We start from the raw sequence: 20,268 nt of genomic DNA on the forward strand, positions 1-20,268 counted from the left end.
ACTAGAAGAAGGTCAGGTCATAGCAGGTCCTCCCTCCCTCACCCCAGGCCTCTCCTCCAAATTCCCCACGCTCACTGTCCAACCCGCAGGAAAGGAAACACCGCCATCCTAGAAATCCTAGCCATGGAATTGGTGGTTATGGGATAAAGTTTATGATGGGGGTTGAAGACAATGGCTTTAATCTTCCCTGCATTTAAGCTGGAGGAAATTATGGCTTATATAAGAAGATATTGGATAAGCAGTCTGGCAACACAGGCACTGGAGGATTGATGGAAAGCAAATATGGGTGTTGACTGCATAATTCAGAAGCTGACATGTCACCAATAGGCAGCATCTTGATTCAGGAGAGGATGGGGTCAAGGATAGATCCTTGGGGGACTCTGGAGGTAATAATGCAATGCTGGAAGAGAAACCATTACTGGAAATGCTTTGGCTACAAGCAGATATGTAAGTGAGGGGATTCCACTGATCTAAACAATTGTGGCGAAGCATTGGAGGAGGGTAGTGTGGTTGACCAGGTCAGAGGATGCAGAGAGGTTGAGGAGTGAAAATGTATCATGGGCAGAGTTGTAGAGAATGTAATTTGTAACATGAGTAGGGCCATTTAGAGGTGTGGTGGGTACACAAACCTGATTGGAGAGATTCAAACATGAAGTTATAACAATAACTTGCTTCACAGGGGAATTATAAAACAAAATTTGACACTAAGACACATAAGAAGATAGTCAGGCAGATGACCAAAAGCTTAGTCAATGAGGTAGGCTTTAAGCAGCATCTTAAAGGAGGAAAGAGAGGAAGGGAAGTGAAGAGGTTTAGGGTGGAAATTGAAGAGCTTAGGGCCTAGGCAACTGAAGGCATGGCTACCAATGGTGACTGATTAAAATCAGGAATGCTTACAAGGCCAGAATTGAAGGAGCACAAGTATCTCAGAGGTTATGGAGCTGGAGGAGATTACAGAGATAGGGAGGGGTGAGGCCATGAAGAAATTTGAAGATGAGGATGGGAATTTTAAAATTGAGATGTTGTTAACATAAGGAATTGGAGCTGGAGCAGACCATACAGCCCATCGAGCCGCTCCACCATTCAATACGATCTTGCCTAATCTTTAGTTTCAATTCCACTTCCTACCTGCTCCCTATATACCTTGATTCCTTGAGGGGCCAGAAACCTGTCTACCTCAGCCTTAAATATATTCTACAATGGGGCATCCACAACACTTTGCTGTAGAGAATTTCAAAGGCGGACAACCTTTTGAGTGAAGAAATTTCTCCTCATCACAGTCTTAAATGATTGTCCCCTTATCCTGAGATTGTGCCCCTGTGTTCTAGATTCCCCAGCCAGGGGAAACAATCTCTCAGCATCCACCCAGTCAAGCCCCTTCAGAATCTTGTATGTTTAAATTAGATCACCTCTCATTCTTCTAAACTGAAGAGAATATAGACCAAATTTACTCAGCCTCTCATCATAGGCAACTCTTTCATCCCAGGGACCAATCTAATGAACCTGCACTGTACTGCCTTTAATGCAAGTATATCCTTCCTTATATATGGAGACCAAAACCACACACACTACTTCAGGCTTGGGCTTACCAAAGCCTGTACAACTGTAACAAGACTTCTTTATCCCTGTACTCCAATTCCCTTGCAATAAAGGCCAACATGATATTTGCTGTGCCTACATGCTAACTTTGTGTTCCTTGTACAAGTATACCTAAGTCCCCCTAATTGGGAACATGGGAATATAGGAGCAGGAGTAGACCATTCGGCCCATCGAGCGTACTCCAACATCCAATTAGATCATGGTTGATGATATACCACAACTCCACTTTCCTGCATTATTCCCATATTCCTTGATGTCATTTGTATGCAGAAATCTATTGCTTTTTGTCTTCAACATGTTCAATGATTGAGCTTCTACAGCCCTCTGGGGCAGAGAATTCCAAAGATTCACCGCCCTCTTGAGTGAAGAAATTCCCCCTCATCTCAGTCTTAAATGGACTGTCCTCTATACTGAGACTGTGTCCTCCAGTTCTAGACTTACCAGCCAGGGAAACCATCCTATCTACATCTCCCTTGCCACACCATGTAAGAATTTTATAAGTTTTAATGTGATCACCTCTCATTCTTCGAAAGTCTAGAGAATACAGGCCCAGTTTCCTCGATCTGTCCTCATAAGTCAATCCTGCCATCCCAGGGATCAGTCTGGTGAATCTCTGTTGAACTCCCTCTATGGCAAGTATATACTTTCTTAGATAAGGAGACCAAAACTGTACACAGTACTCCAGGTGCGGTCTTACCAGGGCTCTATATAATTGCAGCAAAGCATCTTTACTCCCCTGAGAAGGAAAAAATATTTCGGCCCAGTACTCTTATTTCCCAGTTTTACTGGTGTTCTATTTTAAGATATACAAGGCCGGTTCAGGCCAGTATTCTTATTTCCAAGTTTTTACTGTTTTTTCTTCAGGGCTGTACTCAAATCCCCTTGCGATAAGGGCCAACAAACCATTTGCTTCCCTAATTGCTTGCTGCACCTGCACACTAGCTTTTGGTGACTCATGAATAAGGACATCTAGGTCCCTTTGGACATCAATACTTCCCAACCTCTCGCCATTTAAGAAAACCTCTGGCTTTCTGTTTTTTTTCTACCAAAGTGGATAACTTCACACTTACTCACATTATATTCCATCTGCCATGTTCTTGCCCATTCACTTAGCCTGTCCAAGTCCCCTTGAAGCTCTCTTGCATCCTCCTCACAACTTACATTTCCAACTAGTGTGTCATCGGCAAATCTGGAAATATTACATTTGGTCCCCACATCAAAATCATTTGCATAGAATGTGATCAACTGAGGCCCCATCACTGATCCTTGCGTTATCCCACTAGTAACTGCCTGCCTGAGAATGACCCGTTTATTCCTACTCTGTTTTTTGTCTGTTGGTCAATTCTCAATCCATACAATCCATATTATCCCCAATCTCACATGCTCTAATTTTGTTTACTTACCTCCTCTGTGGAACCTTAAAGCCTTCTGAAAATCCAAATACACCACATCCGCTGGTTCTCCTTTATCTATGTTACAAGTAACATTCTCAAAAAATGCCAACAGGCTTGTCAAACATGATTTCCCTTTCATAAATTCATGATGACTTTGCCCAATCATATCATTACAATGTCTAGTTATCACATCCTTTATAATCGCTTGTAACATTTTCCCTACAACTGATGTCAAACAAACAGGTCTGTAGTTCTCCGTTTTTTTCTCTCCCTCCCTTCATAAATAGTGGGGTTACATTTATTACTTACAAGTCTGCAGGAATATTTCTAGAATCTGTAGAATTTTGAAAGCTAATCACCAGTGCTCCACTATCTCTATGGCCACCTCCTTAACACTGTGGGATGTAGTTCATCAGGTCCAGGGGATTTATCAGCCTTCAATCCAATTAATTTTTCAAGTATTAACTTTTTTACTAATTTCTTTCAGTTCCTCATTTTCACAAGCCCTTTGCTTCCCTAATATTTCTAGGAGATTTTCTGTATCTTCCTCCATGAAGACGGACACAAAGTAATTGTTTTACCGCCATTTCCCTATTCAACATTGGCAAGTTCATGCCTTTTAAAAATAGTTTGCTTTTCTACTTTTATGCCCAAAGTGAATAACCTCACTCTTCAGCATATTAAAATCCATCTGCTGCCTTGTTGCCCACTCACTTAACCTGTCTATATCTCTTTGCATCCTCTTTGTCCTCTTCCCAGCTTGCTTTGTATCGTCAAAAAACTTAAGACAAAGAGACAGAGAACCTAAATCAATATAGATTGTAAATAGCTGAGGCCCCAGCACTGACCTTTGCAGCATTCCACTAGTCATAGCCTGCCAACTTGAAAATGCACCATTTACCCCGACTCTTTGCTTCCTGTTCATTAACCAATCCTCTATCTATGCTAATATATTGCCCTCAACTCCATGAGCCTTTGTCTTGTGTGTGGCACTTTTTCTGTGGCACTTTATCGAATGTTTTTTTGGAAACTCAAGAATACTACATCGCTAGCTCCCTTAATCTACTAGCTACAACCTCAAAAAACACTGTCAGCATCATGCTAGGGTCACTGAGGTAAGTCCACAGTGGGGAATGCTTCTGCAGTGAGACTGATAGGCTGGGATCATTGAAACTGAAGAGCTGAAGCCATGGCCAAATGAGAGGCTGCCGCTCATTGCATTCCTTCTTGAAGAGTGTTTTGAGTGCTTGACAGTTAATTGCCAACTTCACGTGAGACACTTCACCTTGTCTTGCATCTTATTCACCTTCAGCTGCATTTTGCTGCTGCTAACCTTCACCATGGCATTGGAAGACCTCATTAAGCTCTGTTTTGCACCTCTGATCATGAGCAAGAGGAGCAGCGAGAACAGCAGAAGCAACAGCACCAACTGCCTTCTCCACAGGGCAGAGGGATTAGGCAGAGAGATCCTGAAGAGGTGAGACATACCCTAGAAGCAGAGGATCAGCTTTCTTGACGTGTGAGCACCAGTTCCTTAGGAGGCTTAGGTTTTCACCATAGATTGTTGCTGAAATCTTCAACTTCCCAGAATAAGACCTCCATCCAGTGGACTGAGTGTGCACGTATTGCCAGTGGCTGTCACTGGAGGGGCACCACCCACACACACACACCCTCCCCCAAGCCAGTCTCGTCCTCTCCCTGAAGTTGTATGCATTCCTACAATGAGAGAAAGCAGAGAGTTATAAGTGTTAGAAATGGCATGTCTGCTTAACAGTTGAGGATAACATTTGTGGAGGGTGACTGTGAGGTATGGATAAGAGAGGGCAATAGGATAAGGGTAAGTGTGAGTGTTGGCTGCTCAGGCAGGGATGTGAGGTGCCTGCAAGGAAAGGAACGTGCAGCTGCAAGGCATGTTATTCTAAGGAGTGCCTTGCAGAAGAATGCTAGGAAAGTCAAAGTGTGGGGCTTGGCATGTGCAAGTGCTATGCCAAACACCCTTCCTGCCCTCCTGAGGTCCTGGGTCCTCCTTATCCATTGCCTCCAGGTTGGAGGAAGCACACTTCTGGCGTCTTTGGTCACTTAAATCCAGCCCTGCTTTGTTGGGGTGGTTGTCCCCTTTTTCCTGTCCTTGCGAGAGCTAGCCTCACTACTGAAAGGTTTGGAGGAGAGTCCAGCCACTGGACCATCACTGCATTCTTGCTTGCTGCTCAGCAACCTCAACTTCTTTAAAGTCTTCAGTACATGATTTATGCTTTAATTATACCACTAGTTAGCTGTGTAATATACTGCTGTGTAAGTCCCTTAAATAATAACTATCAGGTTATTACATTGTAGCCCTCATGTTTCTGAATCAGTAGGATTTGCATTCAAGCTCCAGTCAGGATTTGAGCACGTAATCTAGGCTGACACTCCAGTGCAGGACTGTCAGAGTGCTGCACTGTCATATGTGCCACCCTGTGGATGAGATGTTAATCCAATGCTCTAATTAATGTAAGTCTTTCTTCCACTCCTTGCTTTTGTATTGCAATTTAGGCCAATTTGTGTGCAGCAAGGTCCCAGAAAAATAAATGAGATAAATTATCAGGCTGTTTTTGGTGGAGTTGTTTGAGGGATAAATATTAGCCAGGACACTGGGCAAACTGCTTGTTCTTGTGTGTTTTCTTTATTTAATGTACATCTACACTAATTGTGATTCAAGTTCTTCATTGACTAGCTCTGACATTCCATGCCTTATGTCGGAGTTGTCTTACATTGGAGTTCTTTTTAAACTTGAGAAACCTCTCTTGGGCCTTGTTTGAAGTTCCTGAGTTAATCCAGTCTGTGACATACATGGAAATAGGTTTTCCTAAAATTTTATTGAGCCATTTTACAGATGTTTTGCAAATTTCATAAATCACTTAAATGTTTTGCTTATACTTGTCCGAAGTTAAACGTTGAGTAATATGAAAAAGAGTTTATTGCTGATGTGGTATGCTCAGCTGGATTTCTTTTGTTCCCATTATTGCGTTTGTAATGCACAAATTCGTCTGCAATACTATCATGTATAGTTTTCATTTTTATTTGAGTTTGGTGATGCGAACAATTGACTATTTTCAAAAATATGGGTCTGATTGTTGTTGTGTCATCAACATTTCAGCATTTGAATGTTCATTTGAATGATATAATGATCTCTAATTTACAATTTTAAAAATAAAAAGGGATGTTCAATTCTGAAAATGTAAATACTCTGTTGGGTTTTAGTCAATGGGAATCGGAAGTCTTGGGTTAAAAATTATCCTACTGTAGAGCATAAGGTATGTTCTAGACATTGTATTAATAAAATTTCATTGAAAAAAATTCAAGTTTTCTGTGCCAGCCACAAACAATTATGCATGAATCACTGGCGAAAACCCACCCACTTGCTTGGCTATAGATTGTGTGTATGTGCACAGAATAATAATTGGATATGGAATTGCTCAATTGTTAATATTGCACTGAACAGAAAATACAATAAAAATGATGAGAAAAAATTGTAGTTTGTAAGACATGATTTTCATGAAATTTAATAATTAATATCATTATGCTCATCAAAGTTTTTAAGTAATCCCAAACATATATAACTAAGAGTTTCTCTTGATGAATGCAATCATTCAGTCCTAGTGATAAAAGTAATAATTCTTTACCTCTGCACTGAAATGCATAATTTGTAGAGGCAGATATCCAAAAGTTGAAACACTTGGTTTTCATTAGTGATTAGTACTTAGATTAGCTAGATTTTAGGAGTTTTTCACAGTCATATATCTGTGGCATTAGATTATGTAGGTAGCCTGTTATTTTTAATTTGTCCAAGAATGTGCCATAACCTAAATAATCTGAAACCTGGTATTTCAAGTGCAATATAGACTACAGTTATACGTCAACAGCCACTTGAAAGTTTCCAACAAGTAATTTTAAGTAGGATACTGGATGAGTCATTTGCTATTTGGTGTCTGATTGTAAGTTGAATCATGCATTCACATTCTAAATTATTCATTTTTTTATATTGTCAAAGGGGCAGAGTTGTTTAATGTTCATGGGTACTTGCAGTTGGTTTAATTGACATCTATGATGCAGCCTTAAGAAACCACCTGAACCACCCACTCCTGAATCACAGACGTCAGTCTTACGCAAAAAAGCATTTGCTTATGATAGCTGCTTCTTACTCAGCTGCCTTTACTAGCAGGTATTTTGTCTGTGGGTCTGCATCTCAGTTTTCTTTTTGCTTCATTTCATTTTTCCTCTACTTGAAGCTATATACAATCAGCACTGAGTGTTTGTGAATTACATAGGAAGAAATTTTGTGTGTTTAAAAAATTTCTCTCATAATGAAGTACATAGAAGGTATGTATGACCATTGTAAAGTTATCATTTAAAATTTGTAAAGGCATAGGTAATAAGTTACTAAGCTAAGTAAATGTTATTTTTCATACTGTAGTAATTGAATACTCCTTTGCCTCATTGTAGCTGTACAGGCTAAAGTCAACTAAATCAAGTTAAATCTACAAATTTAACTTCCATCAATGCTATTTTCTATGTTTTTAAATTCTTCTTAAATGTTCTTCAATTCTGCAAAGAGGTATAACATTCCTAACAAAGTATTCTATACTGAATATAATCAAAGTGCTTGTTACAGTTTTAAGGGTTAGGTAACAGTAAAACTATATGGGATTGCATACAATGTTGTGTCAGCATAAAGAGCTGGTATCTAAAAATGTATGTTTCCCTTGCATCATATCATTATGATTTCACAGTCTTAGCACACACTGCTAGATTGAAATATTCTGCAGTTTGTATGGTCTTTAAGCTGCACTGCTTACTGTGGTTCTGACAATGTTATTGCATTACCACAAGAGATGGAGCTGCTGTTACACTGTCCACTTGCATTGCTATGTAGTGGCAGAAGGCAAAATTCAGGCTAATCAATTTACGCTGATTGAGAAAGGTTGATAGGACAATGAGTATAAGCTAAAAGGTGGTTTACTGTAAAACAGTTCTAAACAATAATTTTACAATACCTTGCAACTATGTAAGACTTTTAATGTTGAAAAATGTACCAAGGGCAGAGCGCTGCCTGTGCAGGCAGGGGGAGGAGGGCGAGCAGGCCTAGCGCGAACTTTGCACATGCACGTGACAGAACGCTGAATAATCTCCCTGAGGCACGGAGCTGCCTCAGGGAGATGAAGAAGATATTGAAAAAATTAATAAACAACAGTAAAATGTGATAAAACATGTCCCTTCATGTGACCCTGTCCCATGACCAAGGACGTGTTTTTAATTAAAAATTAAAGTTTTTATCTCATTTGCATTTGCTTTACGAAACCTCATCCCGCCCATGGACGAGGTTTCCAAAAAAAAATGCAAAGGCCGCTTGGCCTTTTCACTTGCTTGCCAACCGTTAGGTTGAATGGGCAGTGAAAAATGAATGTCAATTGATAACTTAATGGCCTTAAGAGCTGGTTTCATGATGTCATCACACATCATTTCACGCTTGGTTGGGTCGGGCATGCACCTGCCCGCCGAGCTAAACGTTCTGGCCCAAGGCACTTCACAGAAGCATAATCGGGCAATGGATACCAAGCCAATGAAAGGAATATTCAGGAGGGGAGGGAAAAGTGACCATAAATTTGGCCCAGTTTTAAGGAGGGTCTTGAAGGAGAAGAGGGAGGTGAGAGACAGGAAGATTAGGGCCTAGACCACTGAGGGCATGTTCACTAATAGTGGATGATAGGAGTCTGGATACATAAGAGACCAGAGTTAGAGGAATGCAGAGTTTTCACATGATTGTAGGGGCTGGGAGAGATTAGAGAGAAACAGAGAAGCATTGTCATGTAGGAACAATGCAATATATTTTAAGTTTGAGGTATTTGGACCTGGGAGCCACTGTAAGTTGATAGTTGATGACACAACCTAGTGCTCAATAAGATATATGCTGCAGAGTTCATGTGCTGAAGTTTATGGAGGATGATGAATGGGAGGCTGGTCAGAACAGCTTTGGAATAGTTGAGTCTGAAGGTGACAGAGGTGAGTGTTGCAAATGAGCTGGGAGATGTCACGAAGGTTAGATTTCTATGTCTCATGGAGGTCAGCTCAGGTCAAATAAGATTTTGTTTTCATTCTTTCATGGGATGTGGGTGTTCCTGGCAAGGCCAGCATTTGTTGGCTATCCCTAATTGCCTAGAGCTGAGTGGCTTCCTAAGCCATTTCAGAGGGCAGTTAAGAGTCAGCCATATTTATGTGGATCTGGAGTCACATGTAGGCCAGACCATGTAAGGATGGCCTATTTCCTCTGCCGTCTCTCTTTAGGGGAGAGATTTCCTCCTCTAAAGGACAATGGTGACCCAGATGGGTTTTTACAACAATTGATGATGATTTCATGGTCACCATTACTGAGACTAGCTTTATCTTCCAGAATACTGAAGAAAATTGCACCTTTTTTCAGGGTATTTTTAAAAATTCTTTTCACAGGATGTGGGCACCGCTGGCTAGGTCAGCATTTTTATTGCCCATCCCTAATTATCCTTGAGAAGGTGATGGTGAGCTGCCTTCTTGAACCGCTGCAACCCATGTGTCGTAGGTACGCATGCAGCGCTGTTAGGGAGGGAGTTCTAGGATTTTGACCAATATCGTATAATAAAGGAGCAGGGATATAGTTCCAAGTCAGGATAGTGAGTGACTTGGAGGGGAACTCCAGGTGCTGGTGTTCTCATGTGTCTGCTGCCCTTAGCCTTCTGGCTGGTAGAGGTTGTGGGTTTGGAATGTGCTGTTGAAGGAGCCTTGGTGAGTTGCTGCAGTGCATCTTGTAGATGGTACACACTGCTGCTACTTTGCATCAGTGGTGGTGATTTTCTGACCAGCTGTCTGAATACACGGACATTGGATAGTCACAAGAGGTGGAGAGGTTGCATAGTTGGCAGTGTAAATGTGGAACTAAATCCCATGCCTTTGGATGTTGTCACCAAGGTGCTGCATACACATGAAGGAGAGGGGGCCAATAACAGATCCTTGGGGGACTCCAGAGGTAACCATGTTGGAGCGGACATTGAGGGCATTATTCGAGATGCTGTGGCTATGATTTGAAGAAAGAGCAAAGCCATATGAGGGCCATCACACTGAACTGGACAACAGCGGAGAAATGTTGGAGGAGAATGATGTGGTGGACCGTGCCAAAGACTGCAGAGAGATTGAGAATTATGAAGTGGAATAGTGCACTAATGACACAGACGTGAAGGATGCCATTTTTGACCTCCTTTGGTGCTACCTGAATGCTGTGGCAAGGATGGAAATCCGATTGTAGCGATTCAGATGTGGAGTTTCAGGCACAAACCTGGGAGGCAACAATACATGAAAGAATTTTGGAGAGGAAAAGAAGCTTGGAGTTGAGGGAGAGAGATGACAGAGGGAGAAGATTTTATTTTTAGGGTTGGGGATGATGGTTGTTTTGAAAGGAAAGGATCAATGCTTGAGGGAATCATTTGCAACATCAGCTGGCATGCCAGCCAAGAAGGGAAGGATGGTCAGCAGTGTGAATGTGATCAAGGGAGTAGGAGATGTGTCTCCTGGAAAAGATGAGCTCACAGAGACCACGAGGAGAGATGGGGCAGAAACTCGAATGAGATACAGGCTCAAGGTTAGAGCACAACGGGTACCTTCATGGAGATCTGGCTTTGTGGGCAAGAGAAAGTGAGCATGTGATAGTGGCAGCTGAACTGACGGCCTCAATCTTCATGATGAAGAAGTGGTGAGCTCCTTTCACATGCGAGTTAATTGCATGATTACGATCCCCATGCCCACCTCCAGAACTTATCAGATTTTATAGCCTTTTGGCTTCACTAGGGACAAAGGCATGAAAGGTGGAGAGGAGGAAGTGATAGAACAAATTGACAGCTGGAGCCATTTGATGAATGGAGGTCCAAAGGCTAAACATTTAGAAATTAAAATAGCTAAATTAAATGGAGGATCTTGCATCAGTATCTTATACAGTGTGGTGTAACAACAAAGCAAAATGAGTACTTGGAGGTGCCCACATTTACTCTGGTACCAACATGCGACAGCAGCTTCATATTCCATTTTACTAGCTGCATGCTGAAAATGTCTAGGGAAAGCAGTGCCAAAGATGCAATGTAAGAACGGTGTTATTGAATGGAGACACTGCTTATTTTATTTTAATAGGGTAAAATGAATAATATTACTACTTTTTTATTACTTTCTTATTATTAACATTCTTTTTCTAGAGTCTGGTCATAATGCACTCAGTCCTTCACTACATAGTGAAATAAATCTTAAGTGCTAGTTTACCTAATATATTAGTGAATTGATTAAAGGTCTTGTTGGAATGAAACTATTATTCATTTATTACATTTATTACTCTGTAGTGAAATTCCAAGGAATGATCTTCTATTATTCAGCCCAGATTCAAAAGGCCACTGTGTCTTATAAACTTTCTGAGATCTAATGCCTCTGTGGACAATGTGCAGTGAAACTGAAAACGTGTTCATAATTTTTTTCCCTTTTGTTAGGCATGGCACATAAAGGAAATCTTCAATATTAGAATTATAAATGCCTTATCTCAGGATGGCAATCGCTTCTCTTGGCCATATATTGGAAGAAATTATTTAATTTTTTTCTATAGGAAAGAGTCAATCTTGGGATGACAATTTTTTTTTTGCAAATATAGAATTCATCTTTAGCACATTTTGGATTGATTGTCAACAGAAATCAATGTTAAGAATGCAACAATTTTTAATTTGAGCTGATTAGATTATTTTACCCAAAATTAAACATGTGCATATCCCACTTTCATCAAATTGACATTCAGTAATCATTCAGTGGCAAACCTTACTGTGTGAATCATGCACATCAGGAAGATTCCAGGTTGAATGACTAGGTTGCTGAATTTAAGCTGAGCCACAGCAGTACTAGGAATACCAACACAAAAGCAACATACTGCAGAGCCTGGAAATAAACGAAGAAAATGCTGGAAATACTGAGCAGGTCAAGCAATATCTGTGCAGAAAGAAATGGAGTTAACAGTCAATGATTTTTCATCAGAATTGGAAAAGTTAGAGATGTAACAGGTTATTAAGCCGGTATTGAGGCAGGGAGGACTAGACGGGAAATCTTTTTTTATGAATGAAATTAATTATATCTTCCATTACCGACCAATTGCATCCATTGGTGTGCTCATGTTTGTTTTGGTTAATTAAATTAGTGAAAAAGATTAATTGTTTTGTATTTGTAACTCCAATATTGAAGCTCAGCTGACAGCTTGAGCAGCATTTGGTGTTTGACAATATTTGCATAATTTGAATCTGAAATTTGTTTGTTTCAAATGGTGGTGACTGCAGTTTCTTATGTTGTTAATGGTTGAAAACCTGCATTTGTATAGCATCTCTCAGGAATATCTACATGGGGAGAGTGATTTTGAATGGAAATACAACAACCATTCTATGCTCCAAAATATAACAGATGAGCAGCAAGATGATTGATGAGTTAATTTGTTTATGGAGATGTTGGTTGAGAAATGACTGCTTGAAAGGACACTTAGGAATTCCCTGCAATTTTTTTCAAAATCTTACCAAGATCTTTCACCTAAGCAGGGCATTCGTTTAAAAGCTCACCTAAAAAGCTGCACCTTTAACAATGTAGCAGTTTCCTATACTGTACCTCTAGGATTCCCCTTTCCTTTTCTTTCTCTACATGCTGCCCTTTAGCAACAGCATCAGGAATGGGGTTAGCTTTCACATGTAGGTTGATAATACCCAGTTCTAGTTCTCCATCACTCTATCTTTCAACAGCCTTGGCACTGCCAGACTATCCAACATTAAATACTGCTGAATCACAACTTCCTTTAGCTCAATATTTGAGAAAGGAGTAATTTCATCTGTCATAAAGTCCATTCTTTTGCCACTAACTGCTCCCCCTCTCAGGCTGAAACAAGCTATTTGCAATATCAATGACCTGTTTGACCTTGATGAGCATTAAACTACACATTCTAACTATCATCAAGACTATATAAATTGCATCTCTGTAATATTGCCAGCCTTTGTTCCACCTCATCCCCTCTGCCACTAAAACCTTTATACATACCTTTGCCACCTTTAGATGATTAACAATAACACATTAGTCGCTAACCTCCTTGTTTAAACTCTGTCACGTGCATCCTGTTTGCACAGTCTCAGTAGTCCTTTATTCCTGTCACTGCTCCTTACTTTTGCTCCCTGTAATCAGAAACATTCGATTCAAAATCATTGTCCTTTTCTATAAATTCCTCCAAAATCGTGTCCCATCCTATCTTTAATTTGCTTCAGCACTATATCCTCTCCCGAACACACTTCCTCTTGAGGCTTCAATGCATCTTTATGAAAACTGTTGGGGCCACAACCAGGGTATTGCATCCAGTACGGATCACCACTCTTTAGGAAGGATGTGAGAGTCCTTAAAAGGGTGCAGTGGAGGTTACTAGAATAGTCCATGGAGAGCGATGTTAGCTGTGAGGTTAGGTTGCATTAGCTATGGTTGTTCTCCTTGGAACAAAGGGGTTTGAGGGGAGATAAGATAGACAAAGACAAGCTGTTCTCATTAGTTGATTATGCAAGTACTAGGGAACACAGATTTTAGGTTTGGGGTGAGAAATGCAGGGGAGATATGAGGAAGAATGATTTTATGCAGTGCGCACTAATGACCTGGAGCACACTACCTACCAGGGTGTTGGAAGTGGAGACTATCAATGATTTGAAAAGAAAACTGGATGGCTGCTTGAAGGAAATAAACTTGCAGGGCTGTGGAAATAGGTTGGAGGAATGGAACTGACTGGATTGCTCTACAGAGAGCTGGCATGAACTTGAAGGACCGAATGACCTTCTTCTATGCTATAATGAGTCTTATGACATCCCTCCCCTCAACCTACCATTAGTGGGAGAGCTTTCAACTACCTCGGTTTTGCTCATTGGAACTTTATGAACTTGTGTACTCCTTTCCACTTTATAAAAACCTCTTCACAACCCATCTCTTCAACCTAGCCTTCAGTCACCATCTCAAATTGCTCCCTTTGTAGCTTAGAATCCATTTTCATATACCTATTGGTGATACACCATGGGATATTTTCTGCATTAAAGGTATTATATAACTGCAAGCTGGCATTGTTAAAGCATGTCAAGCAGAAGTAATGGGAACTGTTCCTTGAAATCACACCCCCTTATAGACAAAACTATCAACTGAACCAACCTTCAATAACAGAAACAGTAATAACATAAAATACACTTTAAGTGCTCCAAAAACACTTGACATAAATGTTTTTGCCTTGGCAGTAAGTTCTACACAGCCTAGAAATATTTCAACATCTCCAAACACTTAAAATTAATAAACTCCCATAATATACTTCAATTCTAATTTGTAAAAAGCATAATTAGCCAAATTAACAGGTTATTCTCTGGCAAATGATGATTCATTAGCATGCCCTGACACCCTGTTTGCAGGTATAATACAGCAGATGCTGGAAACCTGAAATAAAAACTGAAGGGGCTGGATAAACTCAGCAGGTCAGGCAGCATCTGGGGAGAGAGGAACAGGGTTGATGGTGGAATCGTGTTATCGCTGGTGGTGAGCTTGGAGCTAGGAAGGGTGTGTAATTAGGCAGGATTGTGGCGTATTGGAACCCTGCCACCTTCCCGCCTCCGCAGGAATTAAGGTCTGAACAGGAAGGCCCATGGTTGACCCAAAGGCACTTCGAGGCACTTACTGCCCAATTGAAGGACTTGACATCGGGAAGGAGGGCCCTGCTGAGAATCATCCCCCTGCCCTTGCTGCCGACCCTCCAACACCGCTCTCCCAATGACCCCTCTCTCCCCCACCCCACCAACATTTCTTATCTGTGGTCTGGGTTGCTTTGTGTTCCTGGGACTCCAGTAGGTGCTTTTCCTGCAGCAGCCACAGCCTCCCCTGTGGCACTGCTGACCACAAGAGCTGCCGGCCTCTGATTAGCCGATAGCTCTTGGTAGGTAAGACTTCTGCACCTGAGGTTTGATTCCAGGGGCAGGCTGGCCATTGGCCTTGCCACTGCCTGATTGGCTTATGGCTTGGTGGGCCTTGACGAAAAGAAGCAGCATGGGTTTCTCACCAGCTGTCAAGCCAGCAGGTGAGACTCATGACACCTCAGCAAGACTCTGCCCAATGCTTTGAGTGGGGGCCTATTAGGAACATAAAAGTGCACAAGGATGAAAAAGATTATTTCAGTCCACATGGCCTGTCCAGTCTTTCAAAAATCTATTCTATGATAGCTGTCATACTCTACAACAAGTAACGAAACAGATGAAAAAAGAAGCAAAACTTGTGGCTGTGATGCTATACCAGCTGAGGTCTTCAAAACTGGTGGACTTTTCCTGACATCAAGACTGTGCACTCGTCCTACAGATTTGGGAGGATAAAGAACTCCCCTCCTGTCCCCCAACTTCAGGAATGTGACAATTCAAGAAGGGAGACAAATCATGCTGTGGAAACTATCGAGTTATTTCCCTCTTGTCCATTGGAGGGAGACGCATTCTCCTGCATCACCTACTTCCTGCGGCTGAGGAAGTCCTCCCAGAGACACAATGTGGCTTTAGACCTTCCAGAGGAACGTCTGATATGATCTTTGTTGCCAGAAAAATCCACGAAAAAGTCGAGAACAACACCCGGAACTCTTCATTGCACTCATCAACCTGACTAAAGCATTTGACTCAGTAAATCGTGAGGCCCTGGGGATTGTGCTCCAGAGATTTGGTATTCAAGAAACTCCATCACAACTCTGCAATTGCTACATGATGTTGTGACTGCAACTGTCTTGTGTGGGAGATCTGAAACTGTCCCTTCAAGTCTGTGTCAAGCAAGACTATATGTTGCCCCCATACAATTTACAATCTACCTGACCGTGGCTATTCACCTAATCAAAGATCAACTATCCTCTGGTGTCAATATTAAATACTGCCCAGATGGAAAACTCTTTAACCTCGTTTGCCTCCGTGCCAGAACTAATCTCATTACCATAGACACACATGACCTACAGTTTGCGGATGACTGCAGTGCTGTTGAGCACTCTGCACCAGATTTGCAAGCCACTCTTGATCTTTTCGATTCTGCATACAAAAGACATGGCCTGTCTTTGAATATTGCCAAAACAAAACTCATATATCAACCCAGACCTGGTCAGCCAAATATTCCACCTCCCATATATCTTGAAGGAGAGACTCCGGAATATGTTATCCCTTCCCGTACCTTGACAGTCACCTCTCTCAAAAGGCCACCATTGATGCGGAGATCCAACACTGGATCAGTTGCTCCAGCTCAGCCTTCTACGACAGTGAGTTTTTGACACCAAAGGCCTCTATAAGTCAACAAAAGTCCCAATTGTCGTCACCACACTTCCGTACTGCAGTGAGACCTGGACTGTGTATCAACGACACATAAGAGCCCTAGAGCTATTCCATCGGCAATTCCTCCACCAAATCCTCCAGATTCAATGTGAGGGCTATCGATCAAACACCAGTGTCCTCCTTGAAGCTAGTTTTGCAAGCATTCAGGCAAACTCCTGCAAAATCAACTATGGTGGACTGGACATTGTGTCTGGATGGCTGAAAAACGTTTCCCCCGCCAGGACCTGTTTTCTCAACTTTCAAATGGCCAGCATACAGGAGAGGGCAAAGAAAATGCTTCAAAGACACTCTGAAGCTCCCTTGAAGTATGGCAGCAGCAATATTAACGACAGGGAGAAGCTTGTTACCAATCGTTCAAAATGGCGACAGCTTGTCCATCAAGCTGCATCATGCTTTGAGTCCAAATGTCTAAATGAGGAGGCAGAGCAGTGGGAGAAGAAGAAATAAAAGGAAGCAAATCCTGCTCTCCGGATCCCACTACCTCATGCAACATCCTGCCCCATGTGCCCAAAGAGATGTGGGTCAAGAATCGACCTGTTCAGTCACATGAAGACCCATGACAGAAACTCATGACCCTAAGCAGACATCATCCTCAAATCGAGGGACAGACAACGACGATGACTCTATCAATTCATTTCCAGATACTTATCCAACTCTCTCTCAATTAATTTGCTGCTTTGGGGAGTTGGGGGAGTGGACAGGATAAAATTTTTACCCTTGGTGGAGAATTCTAGAACCAGGGGACATAGATTCAAGATAAGTGGTAGAAGGTGTAGGGGGGACATGAGGAAGAACTTTTTTACGCAGAGGGTAGTGGGTGTCTGGAATTTGCTGCCCAAGTTGGTGGTAGAGGCAGAAACTCTAAACTGTTTTAAAAAGTACCTGGATCTGCACCTTAAGTGCTGTAAACTGCAGGAAGGTGGGATTAGAAAGGGCACCTGGGTGTCCTCGGGCTGGCATGGACAAGATGGGCCGAATGGCCTCCTTCTGTGCTGTAACTTTTCTATGGTTCTATAGTGATGTAGTGGTAATGTCACTGGACTAGTAATCCAGAGGCCCAGGTTAATGCTCTGGAAGACATGGGTTCAAATCCCACCATGGCAGCTGATGGAATTTAAATTCAATTAATAAATCTGGAATATGAAGATAGTTGTCATGGTCACCATTGCTGAGACTATCATCAATTGTTGTAAAAACCTTTTTGATTCACTAAAGGAAATCTGCCATCCTTACTTGGTCCAGCCTACATGTGACTCCAGACCCATAATACCGTGGTTGAATTGCCCTCTGAAACGGCCTAGCAAGTCACTTAGTTCAAGGACAATTAGGGATGGACAACAAATGCTGGCCTTACCAGAGACGCCCACATCCCCTGAAAGAATAACAAAAATAATTCCAGACGTTGTAATTTGTCAGTCTTTTATCAGAGGTCAGTTCTACAGTAACTGTTATTCATTAGTAAAGTTTATCTTGATTATTTGCCCCGTATGAGGTATTTGAGGCCAAAAAGGTATCTTCTAGCAAAGGAAAAAATGAAGCTAGTGAATTTCTGTGGAGGGTTGTCTTTAATTCTGTGGAATGTTCCAGATAAAATAAGAACCCAAAGGGCTGTTTAGTGAAATATAAAGACAATTTTCCCACACTGATTAAAAGAAATTCTAACAAATTTGTAAATAACTAAGACCAAAAAAAGATAACGGTATTGCAGTGTGTTAGAACAGCTATGTGCTATGCTCTGAAGAGGTGGAAGGTACTTGAACTTCTCCACTCTGTGAACCAGTGAACAATGAAGCGGACGGTAGCTATCACCCCAGAAAGAAAGAGAAAGATCAGAAAGGAAGCTTGCGCCCAAGAGACTCTCATCCATCTTCTTGTGGCCTCTCAAATAGCAACATTGGAAGAAGCAAATCTCCTGCATTCTCTGAGTCAAAAAATTATAGGATGGGGAGATCCAAATAAAGCAAGTAAAAATGGAATGAAATAGCAACATAAAAATACACAAAAAGCTCAAGAAAGCACTAGACTAAACATTACGTTATTAAATCAGGAATAAACTCATTTAAATTTAGATTTAAAATTTAGAGTCAAACTCTCATATTTAGAATGCCACTGACTCTAAGGGATGTCCATACTTTCTCAATTGTCAGTACAAGGGCCAGTGGCAATCAGTCCACAAAGCCTGTCCAGTGCATAAATTGTTAAATAATTGTGACCTGACAAATATTTTTTCTTTTAGTGAATGGAACTCCTGGTAGCCAGCTTTCTACTCCACGTTCCACCAAGACACCAAGCCCATCGCCAACCAGCCCAGGCAGCCTACGCAAACAGAAGGTGAGATGTTCTAATTACATATAGAGAGGCTTGACTGGTCAAAGCAATTAATCATCAAAAAGGTAACAATACTGAAGAAATATGACAGAAATTTCAGAGGGACTCATTAACTGCAAGTAAACTGCTCTAGGGGAGAAAAAACAGCTTTTCATACTTTGGTATTAAAAGCACGGTGACATTTGTGTCAAATGAAAAGCAAAACTATTCAGTAACAGAGAAAAGCAGTTTTTTAGTTGGCATCATAAAAAAAAACTAAATCCCTCGGCCGTAAGTACAACAATGTAAGTTGTTTATGCTGAAAGGAAAGGCACCGTATTCCTCAGAGACCTGTAGATCAGTGTAACGGTTTTAATTACTATTCTTATTGATTATTATTGCACCTTATAGATATAAATGCTTTTGGCATTGTAACTAGAAAAATCAAACAAATGCAAGTATTTGGTAGAAGCTTGATTTTATACCTAAAAAAAAATCATTATGCATTCTTTTGATGTATCTGCCTTTTGTCATAGTTCTGATATGTTGCCTAGCAACACACTCCACTGCACCATGGTCAATCCTTTTTTTCCTTCATAGTTCTAAACATGAATGAATGTACAAAAATATTTATGCATACCCAGCTGAGATTTTATTGTAATCATTCTGGTATGGACGACATCTTTTAAGTGAATGAACTCAAACATTTATAAATTTTCTAAATGTTGTGGGTTCAACTGTTTATTGCACTATAACACTTCTACATTGGTAGCCATTTTAACCAATTTTTAAATAATGAATCTGATGTTGCAAAAAGCCAAGTCTGCCAATTTTTCCCAGACCTGATGTTGAAGCAAATGAAGTTCTTTCTGATGGTTGTTTAAGTTGGAGAAGAGGTCATTTGGGGGTCAAAATTCTTCTTGCTAACTCTAGCAAAAGGGGAAAAGGGGTGTATATATGTAAGTATGTACATAAAGTGCATGTCACTTGAAATACTTTTTCACTTATGTTATAAGGGATATGAATTGTATCCAATTAAAAGAATTAGGATCACTTGTAGCCAGATCCAGTATCGTAGAGGATGGGTGGCATACTGATGTTGAGTCTGAAGTCAGAGACTTCAGCACCATAGCTGACCAATAGATTTCTTACCAGCTTTCTTCACTTATATATGTTTCACTTTAGTCTGCTAACTGCTGCCCCACACAATGGTTAATGGCTTTTCATTAAAAAAAAGTAAGTTAAGAGTTAACAGAATGGAACATTATATTCTACACAATACAGCTGGAAAAAAGTAATTTCAAAGGCTGTACGCAATGCTGTACTGCATTTCATCTCGCAGGGTCTGTACCTCCCCCTCTCTACGGATGATTCAGATTCTGTGGGAGATGCGATGTAGAGACACTATGGAACAAAATGTCAGGTGTTTGTTATGTAAGAGTAGAACATTTAACCATTGTTATACTTTACCATTTTCAGATTTTTTCCCCTAGTTCCTGAAAATGGATTGAAGCTGGAAAAACGGGTTACATCTAAAGTTTAAC

The 20,268-nt window shown here is 41.0% G+C and overlaps 1 protein-coding gene across 3 annotated transcripts in view; it reads left to right on the forward strand.

The window, feature by feature from the left end:
• The window catches only part of dclk1a (doublecortin-like kinase 1a), a 317,723-nt gene that overhangs the window by 206,728 nt on the left and 90,727 nt on the right, over positions 1-20,268 (forward strand). For 2 of the 3 annotated variants that reach the window (XM_078545311.1, XM_078545312.1), the window contains one exon: positions 18,654-18,748. In XM_078545311.1, the coding sequence (XP_078401437.1) occupies positions 18,654-18,748 (95 nt within the window). Of the gene's footprint in view, positions 1-7,077; positions 7,353-18,653; positions 18,749-20,268 lie in introns of those variants that run through there. The other variant, XM_078545313.1, reaches the window with a different exon arrangement.

The sequence above is a fragment of the Cetorhinus maximus genome, chromosome 7 (genome assembly GCF_964194155.1).
Source record: "Cetorhinus maximus chromosome 7, sCetMax3.hap1.1, whole genome shotgun sequence".
In the NCBI taxonomy this organism is placed as follows: Eukaryota; Metazoa; Chordata; class Chondrichthyes; order Lamniformes; family Cetorhinidae; genus Cetorhinus; species Cetorhinus maximus.